Below are 19467 nucleotides of genomic sequence, written 5' to 3'. Positions count from 1 at the left end.
GGAGGAAGTCTCACACTCTCGCAGACTTCCTTCACTACAAATTTATGCTATCCTGTTTCAACTCTGCCCTCTCGCAAGCTAAACAAGCCTACTTTTCTTCACTAATCAACATGCACAAGTCTAACCCACGCCGACTGTTCTCTGTCTTTGATACTCTACTCAAACCACCCTCAGCTACCTCTCCTTCCTCCATCTCCGCTCAGGACTTTGCTGACTATTTTAAGGAAAAGGTGGAATCCATACGCCAGAACATCCCCTCTGTTCCTTCCTCCCATTCTACACCTCTTCCTAACTCTCCTCCTGCCTTCCTTGACTCTTTTTCCACTGTCTCAGAGGAGGATGTGTCGCTGTTGATCGCCTCTTCTCCCTCTACCACTTGCCCTCTTGACCCCATTCCCTCCCATCTCCTAAAACCTCTTGCTCCTACTATAATCCCTACGCTCACACACATTTTTAACTCCTCCCTCTGCTCTGGAACCTTTCCATCCTCCTTCAAACATGCAACAGTCATACCATTACTCAAAAACAGCAAGCTTGACTCTACCTGTCTTTCTAACTATCGACCTGTCTCCCTCCTGCCTTTTGCCTCTAAACTCCTTGAACGTCTTGTATTCTCTCGCTTGCTCCATTTTCTCAACACCTATTCTCTCCTAGACCCTCTACAATCTGGCTTCCGCAATGCTCACTCCACCGAAACAGCCCTCACTAAAATAACTGTCGACCTCCATGCTGCCAAAGACAGAGGTCATTACACTCTGCTCATATTACTCGACCTCTCTGCAGCATTTGACACAGTGGACCACCCTCTTCTCCTCCACATTCTCCATACTCTAGGTATTCGGAACAAAGCTCTATCCTGGATCTCATCCTACCTCTCCCATCGTACTTTCAGTGTCTCTTCTGCTAACACCTCCTCCTCTATTGATCTCTCTGTGGGGGTACCCCAGGGCTCTGTCCTGGGACCTCTTCTCTTTTCTCTGTACACTCTCTCTAGGTGACCTAATAACATCTTTTGGGTTTAATTATCACCTCTATGGCGACGACACACAAATATACTTTTCAACACCTGACCTTACACCTGCTGTACAAACCAAAGTTTCTGAATGTCTCTCTGCTATATCATCCTGGATGGCCCTCCGACGCCTTAAACTCAACATGGCTAAAACAGAGCTCCTCATACTTCCTCCCAAACCTGGCCCTACTACCTCCTTCCACATTACTGTTGGAACTACCATCATTCACCCAGTAGCCCAAGCATGCTGCCTAGGGGTCACACTCGACTCCTCTCTCACATTTGCCTCTCACATTCAAAACATTTTTAAAACTTGTCGCTTTTTCCTCCGCAATATAACTAAGGTATATTTACTATTTGACAACTAAAAAGCGAATTGAAAATATGATGCTCGTGCAAAAACTAGTTGAGCGGAGTATAAGAGTTATATTCTTATCATCAGGAGAGGATTTCATCAGGAATGCTTTATTCCTGATCACTGGAGTTAATTCACAAATCAGTTAGGTAAGAGTTACAGGTAATAACCAAAACGGGTGCAGATTTCCTGTTTTTGTAATAGCCCTCACTGTGTTTTCTGCAGTTTGATACTTTCACCCCCAAAAATTCTTAGACCCAAAAGCTTAACAAGTTCAGAATTCCAGTTTAAAACTCCAGAGGTGAGCCCCAACTAAACATTAATACTTGTATACACCCCAACAGTCATTAAAATGGTAAAAATATACTCGTACGAGCAGCATGCAGTAATCTTCCAAAGAAGGACTGTCACATTTTAAAATCTCTCTGTGACAATGTTCTTCAGTTCACTGAACCTGCTGAAGATCAATTTGACAAAATCTCATCTATGCTCCGTACAAGTGCACCTAAAAGTGCAGGGTGACTTCAGATCAACAAGCAGGTGCACAATCACACCAACAAGCAGGTGCACAATCACACCAACAAGCAGGTGCACAATCACACCAACAAGCAGGTGCACAAACACACCAACAAGCAGGTGCACAATCACACCAACAAGCAGGTGCACAATCACACCAACAAGCAGGAGCAAAATCACACCAACAAGCAGAAGCACAGTGGACTGCAGCCAGCACCCACAAGGATGGCCACTACTTAGACCTGGTTTTCACTAAAAACTCCTCTCTCTCTGATTTCTCCATTTCCCCTTTTCCTCTCTCTGACCATCACCTCATCTCATTCTCTCTATCTCGCTTCTCCCCTTCCCCACCTCCATCTACACCCCGGTTCTGCAGAAACCTGCGCTCTATTCACTTACCTGACTTTGAGTCCACTTTAAGCTCCTCCCTCTCCCCTCTCAGCTCTGCTACAGACCCTGACAACCTGGTCAGGAACTACAACTCTGTCTTGTCCTCCTCTCTTGAGCTACATGTCCCGCTTTCTCTCTGCCACCCTCGCCCTTCTAACCCTAGACCCTGACTAAATTCCCACACGTGCATGCTGCGTTCCTCCACTCGTTCCTCTGAACGCCTCTGGAGGAAGTCTCACACTCTCGCAGACTTCCTTCACTACAAATTTATGCTATCCTGTTTCAACTCTGCCCTCTCGCAAGCTAAACAAGCCTACTTTTCTTCACTAATCAACATGCACAAGTCTAACCCACGCCGACTGTTCTCTGTCTTTGATACTCTACTCAAACCACCCTCAGCTACCTCTCCTTCCTCCATCTCCGCTCAGGACTTTGCTAACTATTTTAAGGAAAAGGTGGAATCCATACGCCAGAACATCCCCTCTGTTCCTTCCTCCCATTCTACACCTCTTCCTAACTCTCCTCCTGCCTTCCTTGACTCTTTTTCCACTGTCTCAGAGGAGGATGTGTCGCTGTTGATCGCCTCTTCTCCCTCTACCACTTGCCCTCTTGACCCCATTCCCTCCCATCTCCTAAAACCTCTTGCTCCTACTATAATCCCTACGCTCACACACATTTTTAACTCCTCCCTCTGCTCTGGAACCTTTCCATCCTCCTTCAAACATGCAACAGTCATACCATTACTCAAAAACAGCAAGCTTGACTCTACCTGTCTTTCTAACTATCGACCTGTCTCCCTCCTGCCTTTTGCCTCTAAACTCCTTGAACGTCTTGTATTCTCTCGCTTGCTCCATTTTCTCAACACCTATTCTCTCCTAGACCCTCTACAATCTGGCTTCCGCAATGCTCACTCCACCGAAACAGCCCTCACTAAAATAACTGTCGACCTCCATGCTGCCAAAGACAGAGGTCATTACACTCTGCTCATATTACTCGACCTCTCTGCAGCATTTGACACAGTGGACCACCCTCTTCTCCTCCACATTCTCCATACTCTAGGTATTCGGAACAAAGCTCTATCCTGGATCTCATCCTACCTCTCCCATCGTACTTTCAGTGTCTCTTCTGCTAACACCTCCTCCTCTATTGATCTCTCTGTGGGGGTACCCCAGGGCTCTGTCCTGGGACCTCTTCTCTTTTCTCTGTACACTCTCTCTAGGTGACCTAATAACATCTTTTGGGTTTAATTATCACCTCTATGCCGACGACACACAAATATACTTTTCAACACCTGACCTTACACCTGCTGTACAAACCAAAGTTTCTGAATGTCTCTCTGCTATATCATCCTGGATGGCCCTCCGACGCCTTAAACTCAACATGGCTAAAACAGAGCTCCTCATACTTCCTCCCAAACCTGGCCCTACTACCTCCTTCCACATTACTGTTGGAACTACCATCATTCACCCAGTAGCCCAAGCATGCTGCCTAGGGGTCACACTCGACTCCTCTCTCACATTTGCCTCTCACATTCAAAACATTTCTAAAACTTGTCGCTTTTTCCTCCGCAATATAACTAAGGTATATTTACTATTTGACAACTAAAAAGCGAATTGAAAATATGATGCTCGTGCAAAAACTAGTTGAGCGGAGTATAAGAGTTATATTCTTATCATCAGGAGAGGATTTCATCAGGAATGCTTTATTCCTGATCACTGGAGTTAATTCACAAATCAGTTAGGTAAGAGTTACAGGTAATAACCAAAACGGGTGCAGATTTCCTGTTTTTGTAATAGCCCTCACTGTGTTTTCTGCAGTTTGATACTTTCACCCCCAAAAATTCTTAGACCCAAAAGCTTAACAAGTTCAGAATTCCAGTTTAAAACTCCAGAGGTGAGCCCCAACTAAACATTAATACTTGTATACACCCCAACAGTCATTAAAATGGTAAAAATATACTCGTACGAGCAGCATGCAGTAATCTTCCAAAGAAGGACTGTCACATTTTAAAATCTCTCTGTGACAATGTTCTTCAGTTCACTGAACCTGCTGAAGATCAATTTGACAAATTCTCATCTATGCTCCGTACAAGTGCACCTAAAAGTGCAGGGTGACTTCAGATCAACAAGCAGGTGCACAATCACACCAACAAGCAGGTGCACAATCACACCAACAAGCAGGTGCACAATCACACCAACAAGCAGGTGCACAAACACACCAACAAGCAGGTGCACAATCACACCAACAAGCAGGTGCACAATCACACCAACAAGCAGGAGCAAAATCACACCAACAAGCAGAAGCACAGTGGACTGCAGCCAGCACCCACAAGGATGGCCACTACTTAGACCTGGTTTTCACTAAAAACTCCTCTCTCTCTGATTTCTCCATTTCCCCTTTTCCTCTCTCTGACCATCACCTCATCTCATTCTCTCTATCTCGCTTCTCCCCTTCCCCACCTCCATCTACACCCCGGTTCTGCAGAAACCTGCGCTCTATTCACTTACCTGACTTTGAGTCCACTTTAAGCTCCTCCCTCTCCCCTCTCAGCTCTGCTACAGACCCTGACAACCTGGTCAGGAACTACAACTCTGTCTTGTCCTCCTCTCTTGAGCTACATGTCCCGCTTTCTCTCTGCCGCCCTCGCCCTTCTAACCCTAGACCCTGGCTAAATTCCCACACGTGCATGCTGCGTTCCTCCACTCGTTCCTCTGAACGCCTCTGGAGGAAGTCTCACACTCTCGCAGACTTCCTTCACTACAAATTTATGCTATCCTGTTTCAACTCTGCCCTCTCGCAAGCTAAACAAGCCTACTTTTCTTCACTAATCAACATGCACAAGTCTAACCCACGCCGACTGTTCTCTGTCTTTGATACTCTACTCAAACCACCCTCAGCTACCTCTCCTTCCTCCATCTCCGCTCAGGACTTTGCTAACTATTTTAAGGAAAAGGTGGAATCCATACGCCAGAACATCCCCTCTGTTCCTTCCTCCCATTCTACACCTCTTCCTAACTCTCCTCCTGCCTTCCTTGACTCTTTTTCCACTGTCTCAGAGGAGGATGTGTCGCTGTTGATCGCCTCTTCTCCCTCTACCACTTGCCCTCTTGACCCCATTCCCTCCCATCTCCTAAAACCTCTTGCTCCTACTATAATCCCTACGCTCACACACATTTTTAACTCCTCCCTCTGCTCTGGAACCTTTCCATCCTCCTTCAAACATGCAACAGTCATACCATTACTCAAAAACAGCAAGCTTGACTCTACCTGTCTTTCTAACTATCGACCTGTCTCCCTCCTGCCTTTTGCCTCTAAACTCCTTGAACGTCTTGTATTCTCTCGCTTGCTCCATTTTCTCAACACCTATTCTCTCCTAGACCCTCTACAATCTGGCTTCCGCAATGCTCACTCCACCGAAACAGCCCTCACTAAAATAACTGTCGACCTCCATGCTGCCAAAGACAGAGGTCATTACACTTTGCTCATATTACTCGACCTCTCTGCAGCATTTGACACAGTGGACCACCCTCTTCTCCTCCACATTCTCCATACTCTAGGTATTCGGAACAAAGCTCTATCCTGGATCTCATCCTACCTCTCCCATCGTACTTTCAGTGTCTCTTCTGCTAACACCTCCTCCTCTATTGATCTCTCTGTGGGGGTACCCCAGGGCTCTGTCCTGGGACCTCTTCTCTTTTCTCTGTACACTCTCTCTAGGTGACCTAATAACATCTTTTGGGTTTAATTATCACCTCTATGCCGACGACACACAAATATACTTTTCAACACCTGACCTTACACCTGCTGTACAAACCAAAGTTTCTGAATGTCTCTCTGCTATATCATCCTGGATGGCCCTCCGACGCCTTAAACTCAACATGGCTAAAACAGAGCTCCTCATACTTCCTCCCAAACCTGGCCCTACTACCTCCTTCCACATTACTGTTGGAACTACCATCATTCACCCAGTAGCCCAAGCATGCTGCCTAGGGGTCACACTCGACTCCTCTCTCACATTCGCCTCTCACATTCAAAACATTTCTAAAACTTGTCGCTTTTTCCTCCACAATATAACTAAGGTACGCCCTTTCCTCTGTTGCTCGACTGCTAAAACTCTGACTCAGGCCCTCATTCTCTCCCGTCTTGATTACTGCAAACTCCTGCTGTCCGGCCTTCCTGCCTCTCACCTGTCTCCCCTACAAACTATCCTAAATGCTGCTGCCAGAATCACTCTACTCTTTCCTAGGTCTGTCTCAGCATCTCCCCTCATGAAATCCCTCTCCTGGCTTCCAATCAAATCCCGCATCTCACACTCCATTCTTCTCCTCACTTTTAAAGCTTTACATTCTTCTGCCCCTCCTTACATCTCAGCCCTAATTTCTCGTTATGCACCATCCAGACTCTTGCGTTCTTCTCAAGGATGTCTTCTTTCTACCCCTTTTGTATCTAAAGCCCTCTCCCGCCATAAACCTTTTTCACTGACTGCCACACACCTCTGGAATGCCCTTCCCCTCAGTACCCGACTAGCACCCTCTCTATCCACCTTTAAGACCCACCTTAAGACACACTTGCTTAAAGAAGCATATGAATAGCACTGTGAATAATACTGGACACATGTTACATAAAGCTTTTACCTCTGCAGACGCACTTACCAGAACTCCCTCCTACTGTCTCTGTACGTTCTCCCTACCTACCAATTAGACTGTAAGCTCCTCGGGGCAGGGACTCCTCTTCCGAAATGTTACTTTTATGTCTAAAGCACTTATTCCCATGATCTGTTATTTATATTATCTGTTATTTATTTGATTACCACATGTATTACTACTGTGAAGCACTATGTACACTAATGGCGCTATATAAATAAAGACATACAATACAATTTAATACAATCACACCAACAAGCAGGAGCACAATCACACCAACAAGCAGGCGCACAATCACACCAACAAGCAGGAGCACAATCACACCAACAAGCAGGAGCTCAATCACACCAACAAGCAGGAGCACAATCACATCAACAAGCAGGAGCACAATCACACCAACAAGCAGGCGCACAATCACACCAACAAGCAGGAGCACAATCACACCAACAAGCAGGAGCACAATCACACCAACAAGCAGGTGCACAATCACACCAACAAGCAGAAGCACAATCACACCAACAAGCAGGAGCACAATCACACCAACAAGCAGAAGCACAATCACAGTCAGACAGTAGTATGTCTTAGGGGACCGTGATAATTCTTTTATCCAAACCCTGTCCTCATCAGAGAACCAATCAAGTTACTGGGAGGTCGGAAGGGGCAACTCTGGCTGTGCAAGCAGTTGCTGAACACAGTAACACACAAAAACACACACTTTCTTTGACAATCTGTTTTTAAACGAAGGGAGAATCTGAGGGCGAGAGTGTCGGGATGTGGGGTGGATTAATGATGTTAGGGTGATGGAAGCAGCGTAGGAGAGAGAATGTGAAGTGCAGACTTGGAAAGGGTTTGGAAAGGGAGGGCCCTATGGCCTAGTAAATCTAAATAAAGTGTGTTCTCAAAAGGAATACATTTTCATAAGATTTACTAGGATATAGATATATAGTTATAGTCAGTGCTTGACAAATCACCCACAAATCTACTCGCCGAACCAAAAAATCTACTCGCCACCTAGTCCCGCCCCAACCCCGCCTTTAGTCCCGCCCCTAGTCCCGCCCCCAACCCTGCCTCTAATCCCGCCCCCAGCCCCGCATTTAAAAAACCGATAAATGAAATAAATTGAATAAATTCCTAGTAAGAACATTCGTTTTTGACATAAGTTTATTTATTGTATTACATTATACTACAATTAGTCCTTGTGTATAAATGTCAAATCTAGAAAAAAAGCCAGATGTGAATGACTAGTTTCCTGAACCCCTTAACCAGTGTCTGGACGTCCCCACTTCACAATATTTAAAGCAGCAATCCGGCCTGGGATCTTACCTGATCTGCAGTCCGTCAATGTCCAGGTACCTCATTCCCGCAATGTTATACATTGGAGGGGATGTGTTCCCTACCTGTCTTCTGGGTTAGGGGGGATTCCGATGTCTCCCGTGTGAAGCTTGAGTCAGATCTGGAAGAAAGCAGAATAGGTTATTTCGGTGTAGTGTAGGGCAGTTAAGATATACAGGGTAAATAAGATATCCAGATCCAGATTGTAAGACAGAGAGACGGAGAGAGAGGGTGAGAGAGACGGAGAGAGAGGGTGAGAGAGACGGAGAGAGAGGGTGAGAGAGACGAAGAGAGAAGGTGAGAGAGACGGAGAGAGAGGGTGAGAGAGACGAAGAGAGAGGGTGAGAGAGACGAAGAGAGAGGGTGAGAGAGATGGAGAGAGAGGGTGAGAGAGACGGAGAGAGAGTGTGAGAGAGACGGAGAGAGTGTGAGAGAGACGGAGGGTGAGAGACAGAGAGAGGGTGACTGTGGGGGGATGGGGTGACTGGGTGGGGTGATTGGGGGTGTGGGGTGACTGGGTGGGGTGATTGGGGGTGTGGGGTGACTGGGTGGGGTGATTGATTGGGGGGTGGGGTGATTGATTGGGGGGTGGGGTGATTGGGCGGTGGGGTGATTGGGGGGGTGGGGTGATTGTGGGGGTGGGGTGATGGGATGTCTGACTTGGTGGGGATTACTGACTGTCTGACTGGGTGGGATGACTGGGCAGGGGGTGGGATGACAGACTATGACTGACTTTTGACTGACTGGGTGGGGGGGTGACTGACTTTTGACTGACTGGGTGGGGGGGGGGTGACTGACTTTTGACTGACTGGGTGGGGGGGATGACTGACTGACTGGGTGGGGGGTGACTGGGTACCTCTGGTGTCCTACACGTTCTCTCTCTCTCATACACACACACACACACACATACACACTCTCTCATACCCATACACACACTCTCTCATACCCATACACACACACTCTCATTCCCATACACTCTCTCCCTCTCTCTCGTATACCCCTCTCTCTTTCTCCCATACCCCTCTCTCTCTCTCTCTCCCATACCCTCTCTCTCTGTCCCATACCCTCTCTCTCTCTCTCTCATACCATACCATAACACACACACACACACACACACACTCTACCACCTCCCGCCCCGCGTGGGCAGCTGGAGCACCGGAGGGAGGGGAGAGACACCCGAGCCGCGCGGTCACCGGAGGGAGGGGGGAGAGACACGAGCCACGCGGGCACCAGAGGGAGGGGGGAAAGACACGAGCCGCGCGGTCACCGGAGGGATGGGGGGGAGAGACACACGAGCCGCGCGGGCACCGGAGGGAGGGGGGAGAGACACACGAGCCGCGCGGTCACCGGAGGGATGGGGGGGAGAGACACACGAGCCGCGCGGGCACCGGAGGGAGGGGGGAGAGACACACGAGCCGCGCGGGCACCGGAGGGAGGGGGGAGAGACACGAGCCGCGCGGTCACCGGAGGGAGGGGGGTGAAACACCCGAGCTGCGCGGGCAGCGGGAGCACCGGAGGGAGGGGGGTGAAGCACCTGAGCCGCGCGGGCAGCGGGAGCACTGGAGGGAGGGGGGTGAAGCACCCGAGCCGCGCGGTCAGCGGGAGCACCGGAGGGAGGGGGGAGTGAAACCCGAGCCTCGCGGGCAGCGGGAGCAACGGAGGGAGGGGGGTGAAAAACCCGACCCACGCGGGCAGCACCGGAGGGAGCGGGGGTGAAGCACCTGAGCCGCGCAGGCAGCGGGAGCACCGGAGGGAGGAGGGTGAAGCACCCGAGCCGCGCGGGCAGCGGGAGTACCGGAGGAAGGGGGGAGAAACACCAGAACAGTATATATAAATATTTATTACAGTGCATTAAATTCCCCCCCACCTCAAGCATCTGTCCACAATCCTCTCCATGACCGGATCAGTGCAGGTCTTGTAAGCAGGAGGTGACACAATTATACAGGAGGATATATAGGAGGAGGAGTAGCAGGTGCACGCGCGCGCGCACCCCCAACCCCCCCCCCCCCCTTCATTACCCGTGCAGAGAAGGAAGGGCAGTTTGAAGTCCTGGCAACTCCAAGCCGCGTCACAGCCAGAGGGTTTTTTTTTTTTTTTCAAGCAGGGGATTTTGTTTTTGCAGAGCAGGGGAAAAGCTACTGGCCACGAGCCAATATCCGATCGCAGCTGGCGAGTTGGCGACCGGGTTTGTCGAGCACTGGTTATAGTTATTATAGCAATACATTTATTGTTATTGTTTTTTTTTATTTTTTTTTAAATCGCTCAACCCAAGGAAGTCTAAGCAGTGTTAGTGTTATAGGCCAGGTATCCATCAGCATTTCCAAAGTGACAGTGCATAAGTAGAAAGCTTATACTATTGTACATCATTGATAGATATATAGATATATATCTCTCTCTATATTACTGAAAAGTGGCTTAACCAGTGCTGAAGCAGGGATATCCTTAAAACCTGTTGGTGGTCCTTTAGTACAGGAATTGCCCTCCACCCTCAGCAAACTATAGTGAATGGGTTTAAACTTGCAAGGGAAACCCTAGATTGCTAGTGGTTTCCTGAGAAGACTTTGGTACTGGCGGGGTTTATATTCTCCAATAGTTTGATTTTGTTAGATTTTTAATGTAATAATTAAAAATGACAACGTCTGCGCGTCTCTCTGTCTGCGCGTCTCTCTGTCTGCGCGTCTCTCTGTCTGCGAGCGTGTGTGTGTGTGTAAGTGGGAGAGTGTGTGTAAGTCTAAGTGGGAGAGTGTGGGTGTAAGTGTAAGTGGGTGCAGGGGTGGGTGTGTGTGTGTGTTATACACAAAATATGTTTGTAATTTAAGAAAAGAAAAAGAACATAGAAGAACATAGAAACCCAATCACATCACAAGTATTGTTACATACATAGGATAACTAGACTGGATATTAAAAGTAAAAAACAAAAACAAAGTGGGGCGGCTCCACAGCGTCATTGTGCATTTTTAAAGAGACCCGCAGTCCTCAAAAGGTTGAACCGTTCCTACAGTGAATGAGGCCCTAAATATCTCATTGCAAAACTGATCAGTGCTGTGCACAAGAGAATGACAGCAAATAAGGGTTAAAGCTCCCTCTGCCGTCCAATCAAAGAGTTACATCATATAAATGAACACATGAAGAAGCTTGGAGTTGCAGTAAAGTGAGGTCGCTGAATCAGATCTATTCGAATTCACTCCCAAAAGCCCAAAATGCAAACAAGCTTTCTAGAATACATGTACGTCTTTCATTAGATACTACCTCTGGGTGTCCATACCAAGTGCAGCAGTGATTTGAAAGGATCAGTTTGTTGCAAAGCATTATTTGAAAAAATAATCCACTGACCATTCCTCAACACAGAAAACGACAGGATGCTATTACAGCTATGTGTGACGAGAGAACGGTCTTCTTGTACATTACTTAACTAGCAAAATATATAATATCCAACACCAATAATTAAATGACTGTTTTCCTGGGTGAGGAAGCACACACTGTCACACTAACCTGCTGTATATATTCCATAGGAACTGGTGTAGCTTGTGTGAAGGCTTCTAAACGTATTCCATGGACTGGGTCATCCACAATTACACAGCCAATGTCAAACCACCTGAAAACAGAATGAATGTGCAGTAAACCATCAGGTTTTTTTTTTTTAGTTTCCAAAGCCTATCATGACCAAACCCAGACTTGAAACCATCATTACAATCCATTATAAAATGGGTATGAAATCTGAGGCATCCTGATTAGTTAACGATAAATCCTCTGCTTGAATATACCTGCTGGCAGTGACAGGGTAGTTTTCATCAGAGGATATGAATTTCTTAGTTCCAACTCATGTCAACTAACAAGTGTGCATAAACTGGGGGGCGCAAGATTTTGTAAGGAGGGCGCTGGGAAAGGACAACAATGGAAGAAGAGAATGGAGGACCGCCAGAGCGGGGGTGGTGGACGGCGGTAATGGAGCAGGACGGCTTGAGGTGGTGGGGGCGGGGAGAACCGCGCCCTAGCAGTAAGACCTGGAAGTCTTCACCGACTTCCGGTGTTTGCCGCTGATAAAGTGCGCTCCTCCCCAGCCATCAAACTCCTCTGCTGCCCTGCTCCGGTGGTCCTCCACCACCGTAGCCAGATAGGCATTAAAGGGAAGGGGGGGAGGGGGGGAAGGGAGAGGGGAGGAAAGATGAAGCAGGGGGAGAGGGGAGAGAAGAGATGAGGAGAGGGGGGAGGGTGACAGAAAGGATGCATTGGGAATCTACACAAAAAAAAATTGCAGTCAGTATTTTTATACACCGATTAGTTTAAAATGAAAAAAAAAAACATATAAAATGTGTCATGTTCTGCCGTTTTAAAAATGTTGAAATATGAAAATATTTTTACGTATCTGTATTGACATTTATAATGTATACCGATTCAAAGGTTTTTTTCCCCATGCGATTTGGAATACATCAAGTATGGAGGTGCCCCCCCCCCCCCAACATATCACCAATGAAAAAGGGGGGCTCGACTTAAAGTTTGCTCACCCCTGATCCAAGTAATGCCCATTTCTCCTTCTGTTCGTTAAAAGGCCATAGAGGCAGCGGCACCATAAACAAGTTAAGAGCTAAAAGGTGGTAAATCACTCAAGTTAATCATGTTTGCAAAGAACATTAGAGTGTTAAAAAATAAATAAATTGTGGTAAGAAATGTGGAAAATTGCTGTCAAATAGAACTAAAAATTGACACGTAATGTTATTGCCATTTATGATAGTAATTGAATATTACTCAGACTACAATAATATTAACAATAATTTTTTTTTTTTAATGTTTACTTTAAAAAGTTTTGCGCTCCAATGCAGAAATGCAGACTCAAATCAAGTCAATTTAAAAGCTTGCTTCAGAAAATACCCCAAACCAGAAGGCTTTTCAATTGAATTCCAGGAAAATCAAACCCAATTATAGATGACGTAATTGGATTAAAAGAACTAATTTGAAAACAAGGTGTGTGTGTGTGTGTATGTTTGTGTGCGTGTGTGTGTGTATATATGTATATAAATGTGTGTGTGTGTATATGTATATAAATGCGTGAGTGTGTGTGTGTGTGTGTGTGTGTGTGTGTGTGTGTGTGTATAAATGTGTGTGTGTGTGTGTGTGTGTGTGTCTGTGTATAGGTATATAAATGTGTGTGTGTGTGTGTGTGTGTGTGTGTGTATATAAATGTGTGTGTGTCGGTATATAAATGTGTGTGTGTGTGTATATATATGTATATACGTGTGTGTGTGTGTGTGTGCGTGTGTGTGTGTGTGTGTGTGTGTGTGTGTGTGTGTGTGTGTGTGTGTGTGTGTGTGTGTGTGTGTAGTTATGGTGGGTAAAAAAAGTGAATATAGTATGTGTGTGTACACACACACACACACACAAAAATCAGACTTTATCTTGTCAAATTGTAGACCCATACTTTTAATAAACTCAGACATGAAAATTATAGCCAAAGTTATCTCCAATTGAACAAATAAAATGATAGAAACCATAATTCATCCTGACCAAGCGGGCTTCATACTTCATAACGGACATCCATGGACAATGTTGGAGGATTATGCAATGTATTTCACTTAACTAGAGCCTTAGATTATATTTAGCAGCACAAAACCGGGTGAGTCAATTACTGAGAATCGTAAAATGATCTGGAAATCCTAATGTAAACGATTGAATATCAATCCACTCAATCAAGAGTCGTCTTTATGGTTTAACATAACTTATTAAAAAACTTGGTCGTTCCAACATTCTGCTCCATTTGGCCAAAACATTAACGTTCTCAAAGACATTATTAAATAATTCGGCATTAAATAGCTCTGAATTACAAGAATAATTTGGACAACCAGATGTAGAAATGTATTATAAAGTTAAAATACTACTGACCTCGGGGGGCGTGGCCAGGACTGAGCTGACCAGATGCAGGTCTGCTCGGCTCCCAGTACAGGGAGCAAGTTAGGCGTCAATACCCTGCCAAAAAAGCACCCCAACAACCCACAGTGTCAGGGGACCAGGGAGAGAACCAACTCCCAGACTGACCGTCCAGCTTTTGGGCTCCCCGGTGCATGAACCGCTTGCTAGTCAGCCCACGAGAGAAGAAGCAATCACCGAAATCCCCGAAACACCCAAAATGGCAACTGATCACAAGGGGCCGGCCTTATCCATCTCAGGCAGCTTAGCCCTCTGCCGGAGAAAAGTCACAGGCAAGGGTGGACGTCCTTGTGAAGGCAGCGGAGTGCGAACGCGCTCCAGAGCATCCGCAGGTGAGAGGGGGGAGCTGGCGGGTAGTGGAGTCGGCACAGACCCGAGGCACCCGACTCTGAGGAGAGGGTGAGGGAGCGACGCTGGCAAGGTTCCCCACTCCAGTGGGGGGGGGGGGCTCCTGGCAGCGAGCTATCGACCGGCAGGGCTGGTTACAGAGGCCCTCAAGGTGAGGAGCGGCCATCTTGCCCAGAAACTCTCTCCACGAAGACAACTTTCTTACCTTCTATAATAAAATTGAATCCCTAATGCAAACAGCAGTGAAGGATCTGAAAGAAGGAATATCTTCCCTCGGAGAACGTACCAGCTCCCTATAAACAAAGGTAGATGCAACAATCACCCGTCAATCCCTTATGGACGCTGAACTCAAAGAGGTGAAAGCCCAGCTCCTGGAAGTCAAAGACAGACAGGAAGAAACAGAGAACAGAGATCGCTGTAACAATCTCAGGATTCGGGGGATCCTGGAATCAGAGACGGATAACGAGGGATTTATAGCCAAGTGGCTAACGGCTGCTCTCCCAGATTTCACTGAAGAGTCTCTCACCCTTGACAGATGCTACAGAGCCCCGAGAATGAGACCCCAACCGTGTGACAAGCCAAAAGATGCGGTATTGAGATTCCACTATTTCAAGACAAAGGCCTTGGACATGGTAAAAAATACTGTGCTGAGCCGCACTGAGCCAGCACACTTACCTCCTGCATCTGGTATGTGTGTGGTTTAGCAGGCGCTTGCGGAGGCGTGCTGAATTGCAGCCGACAGATTAAGTTTTCGCGCTTACAGGAGCAGAGGGCCGGTCACGTGTCCGCAAACAGCCAATGGGAACGAGGGACTAGCCACGCCTCCCAAGCTCGCTCGCTGCCTCGCGTGACAGGATGCAACAAAGCTCCTGCTTGAGCAGGTGTGGCTGAGCACGAGCGCCGAGGAGCGCTGCTGGTATTACCATGTCCGCGGCCTAAGGCCGCGCGTATAGTGCCCGCGACGGTCGAAGTCGCCCAAAAACAAATGCATGCATAACTATCCATCTACCTTCTCTGTCTGAGGCTCAACAAGGAGCTCTGAACCAACAGGACTTTAGAAGTTAAACTTGTAATTAAAAATTTAAACGCCTCAAAAGCCCTGGGCCCAGAAGGGTTCTCAAATTTATAATTAAAAAAAAAAAAAAAAGTAGCGACTCTCTCCTTCCCATCATCTGCTCAGGTTGTTCCATGCAAGAGTATAATGCGTGGTGCTAAGAACCGTGTACAGCTATAATAATAATAGAATAATGATGATGAATCCTGTGTGAGGTCTGGGATGTAATCTTGATTGTAGGGGGGGTACCGGGTGTGGTATCCTAGTTGGTAAACTAGCATAGATGGCACTCAAGTTGTCCAGGAACCCAAAGGCTAATAATTACCCCAATGAACAATACCCTAATCCCTTGGTAGAATAATATGTCCATGTAGCAAGCAGGAAAAAAAACTCACGAATCTGCTGCAGCGCCCATGTTGATCCTGTCAGACCTTCAAGGTGTGCCTCCATCCTTGGAGATAGAATGCAATAGGAGAGAGAAATGGCAGAGCACAACCGGAATCATCCAAAAAAGAGAATTAGGAGGAAAGTGCGTTATCCATAAAAGGGTTTAATAGTCATGGAAGGAAAAAGGCAAGGCATTACCCTATCAACGTGTTTCGTGCAACACAGAGCACTTTATCAAGCCTTGATAAAGTTCTCTGTGTAGCACAAAACATGTTGGTAGGGTAATGCCTTGCCTTTTTCCTTCCATGAATATTAAACCCTTTTATGGATAACGCACTTTTCTCCTAATTCTCTTTTTTGGATGATTCCGGTTGTGCTCTGCCATTTCTCTCTCTCATTGTGTTCAACTCCATGGTAGACTCAGTTTTTCCAAAAAGTATGCCGCAGGCTTCAATCTCATCTACAAGGAGGGGAAAGACCTCTCAGCATGTGGGAGCTACCGCCCAATATCTCTAACTCAGACATTAAAAAATGTTCTAAGATTCTGGCCAATAGACTTGTAAAGATTTTCACCCGATTTGGTTCACGCCGATCAGGTGGGCTTTATTCCAGGCAGACAAGCCGCAGACAATATTATAGATTTCACGGCTTGGGCAGTGCAGAAAGATGCACACCATGTTGCTTAGCCTTGACGCAGAGAAGGCCTTTGATCGTATAGACTGGATACATATGGAGGAAACATTGAAGGCCTTCGGTTATTCAGGCATCTTCCTCAAAATCAGTTATGGCCCTCTACTCAAATCCTACTTCAATAGTAAAAAGCTAGGGTTTACCCCTCTTCCAAGTTCCAGAAAAAAAGTGGTACAAGACAGGGATGCCCACTGACCCCACTTATTCTCGCTCTTTGTATGGAGCCACTAGTGGCACATATATGCTGAAATCTTAATATCTCAGGTCTAGAGGTGGGGGGTCAGCTATATAAACTGTCCCTCTTCACTGACTATCATTTTAACAGTAACAAAACCTTTAACAACCCTCCCAAACCTGTTCAACGAACTATCTTCTTTTAATAAACTATCAGGTTTCAAGATAAACAATAGTAAATTGGAGGCTCTAAACATCAATCTAAGGCAGGAGACAGTTAAGCTAATCAAATTAAACTTTGATTTCGGGTGGCAGCAATCAACGCTGAAATATCTGGGAGTCTTTTTAAACGAAGGACTACGACACGCTCTACCAGGATAACTATCCCAAAATATTGAAGGCTCTTAAAAGCTGATCTAGTGGTTTGGACTAAATTTAATATCTCATGGATGGGGAGAGTCCAATTAGTGAAGATTAATTTACTGCTCAGGTTGCTCTATATTTTTCAGACCCTCCCCATAGTAACATCAGATATAACCAAACTCCAATCTTTAGTCTTAAAGTTTCTCTGGAACAATAAGAGACCCAGACTTAACCGTAAGCTGCTAACAAGACCAACCGGAGCAGGAGCCCTGGCACTCCCTTGCCTTTTCTCGTACTACAGGGCTGCACAAGCAAGTCAATTGGTGGCCTGGCATGTAAACCATTCACTTAGGAGATGTGTCTCCCTGGAGGCATATATGATCCGCTCTACCCCTATAGAAAATATTTTGTGGCTCTCTAACCGGGTCCGTCTTGTGAAAGATCCCACTTTGCCTGCGATCACACACTCTTACACTATGGGACAGACAGATACCCAGCAAGCTCTAAGGAACAACCCAAAATTACCACATAATATATATATGTATATAAGTGTCAATTGGAGTGATAGTGTACTTGGCTAAATGTATACAACAAAAAACAAAGAAGCCCAAAGCAACATCCAATATGACAAAAATACACACATATATAAGCTCGCCCCACCCCACTTTCCAAGCGAGAAGGTCTTGCATGCAGCTGGTTGTGACGGATCCAATGCGATCATTCTTCCTCTAATTATAGAGGTAAAGAACAATTTTAATCAGTTAGTGTTAGGACCTGCTAATGGTCATGCCTTGATGTGGCTAGCAGGCTTATAACGCTTTGTCCAAAGGGTTTAACTAAATGACCCTTTTTCAAGAGATATATAGGTATTTCACAGTGTATTTTTGTCACATTGGATGTAGCTTTGTGCTCCTTTGTTTTTTGTTGTATACTATGGGACTGAAGCAAGTTTAAAAACAAGCTTAGCAACCCAAACTCCCTGATGACCCCTTTCTTTGGGAACAGAGATTTTTCCCTGGGATTATCCAAACAACCCTTGGCGACAAGCAAACATATGTAGACTCTTCGACATTAGCCACGAATTTAAGGTGACTCCTTTAGACAAATTGGTCAAGGATAAAAAAAAGGAGTTCCGTCGGGAGAGATCTTTTGTTATTTCCAGTTAAGGGCCTTTCACTTTAAAGTTACGGCTTGTGGGCCTATCTCACTGTTTGAGAGACAGTCTATGGGCAGACACACGACAGAGGCTGATATCAAAATTAGACTGTCAATTTTCCATGCCAGCTGAAGACTCCAAGGTTAAAAACTTAAATTTATGGAAAAATGGGAAACCGATCTGGCTGAGGAACTGGAGGATGATGATTGGGAGGATATTTTTGAGGCTGTAGCCAAAAGCTCAATCTGCTCAACTATCCGAGAAAATGCTTGCAAAGTTATGACTCGTTGATACAATACCCCTGAAAATATTTCTAAATATGTTCCAGGCTACTCCCCTATTTGTCCCAAGTGATGCAGTGAGGTGGCCTCTTTCCTACATATGTGGTGGTCTTGCCCTCAGGTGCAGGCCCTCTGGAGGCGGGTGAGATCCTGGATCAGACTGATCCTGGGCTTGGATGTCCCCCTAGATCCATGGCTGTTTCTATTAAACAAACCACTCCTAGACTTCATAAGGGCGGAAATCAAGCAAATAACCCATATTGTATTGTATTGTATGTCTTTATTTATATAGCGCCATTAGTGTACATAGCGCTTCACAGTAGTAATACATGTGGTAATCAAATAAATAACAGATAATATAAATAACAGATCATGGGAATAAGTGCTTTAGACATAAAAGTAACATTTCGGAAGAGGAGTCCCTGCCCCGAGGAGCTTACAGTCTAATTGGTTGGTAGGGAGAACGTACAGAGACAGTAGGAGGGAGTTCTGGTAAGTGCGTCTGCAGGGGGCCAAGCTTTATGTATCATGTGTTCAGAATATCCACAGTGCTATTCATATGCTTCTTTAAGCAAGTGTGTCTTAAGGTGGGTCTTAAAGGTGGATAGAGAGGGTGCTAGTCGGGTACTGAGGGGAAGGGCATTCCAGAGGTGTGGGGCAGTCAGTGAAAAAGGTTTAAGGCGGGAGAGGGCTTTAGATACAAAGGGGGTAGAAAGAAGACATCCTTGAGAAGAATGCAAGAGTCTGGATGGTGCATACCGAGAAATTAGGGATGAGATGTAAGGAGGGGCAGAAGAATGTAAAGCTTTAAAAGTGAGGAGAAGAATGGAGTGTGAGATGCGGG

The 19467-nt window shown here is 46.1% G+C and overlaps 1 protein-coding gene across 1 annotated transcript in view; it reads right to left on the bottom strand.

Annotated features, from left to right (window-relative positions):
• The window catches only part of LOC142491524 (protein PRRC1-like), a 31131-nt gene that overhangs the window by 3250 nt on the left and 8414 nt on the right, over nt 1-19467 (bottom strand). Inside the window, exon 5 of the mRNA XM_075594253.1 lies at nt 11741-11843. Coding sequence (XP_075450368.1) covers nt 11741-11843 — 103 coding nt within the window. The remainder of the gene's footprint in view (nt 1-11740; nt 11844-19467) is intronic.

This window comes from Ascaphus truei, chromosome 1, assembly GCF_040206685.1.
Source record: "Ascaphus truei isolate aAscTru1 chromosome 1, aAscTru1.hap1, whole genome shotgun sequence".
NCBI lineage: Eukaryota > Metazoa > Chordata > Amphibia > Anura > Ascaphidae > Ascaphus > Ascaphus truei.
This window is presented reverse-complemented; position numbering and strand designations above follow the sequence as displayed.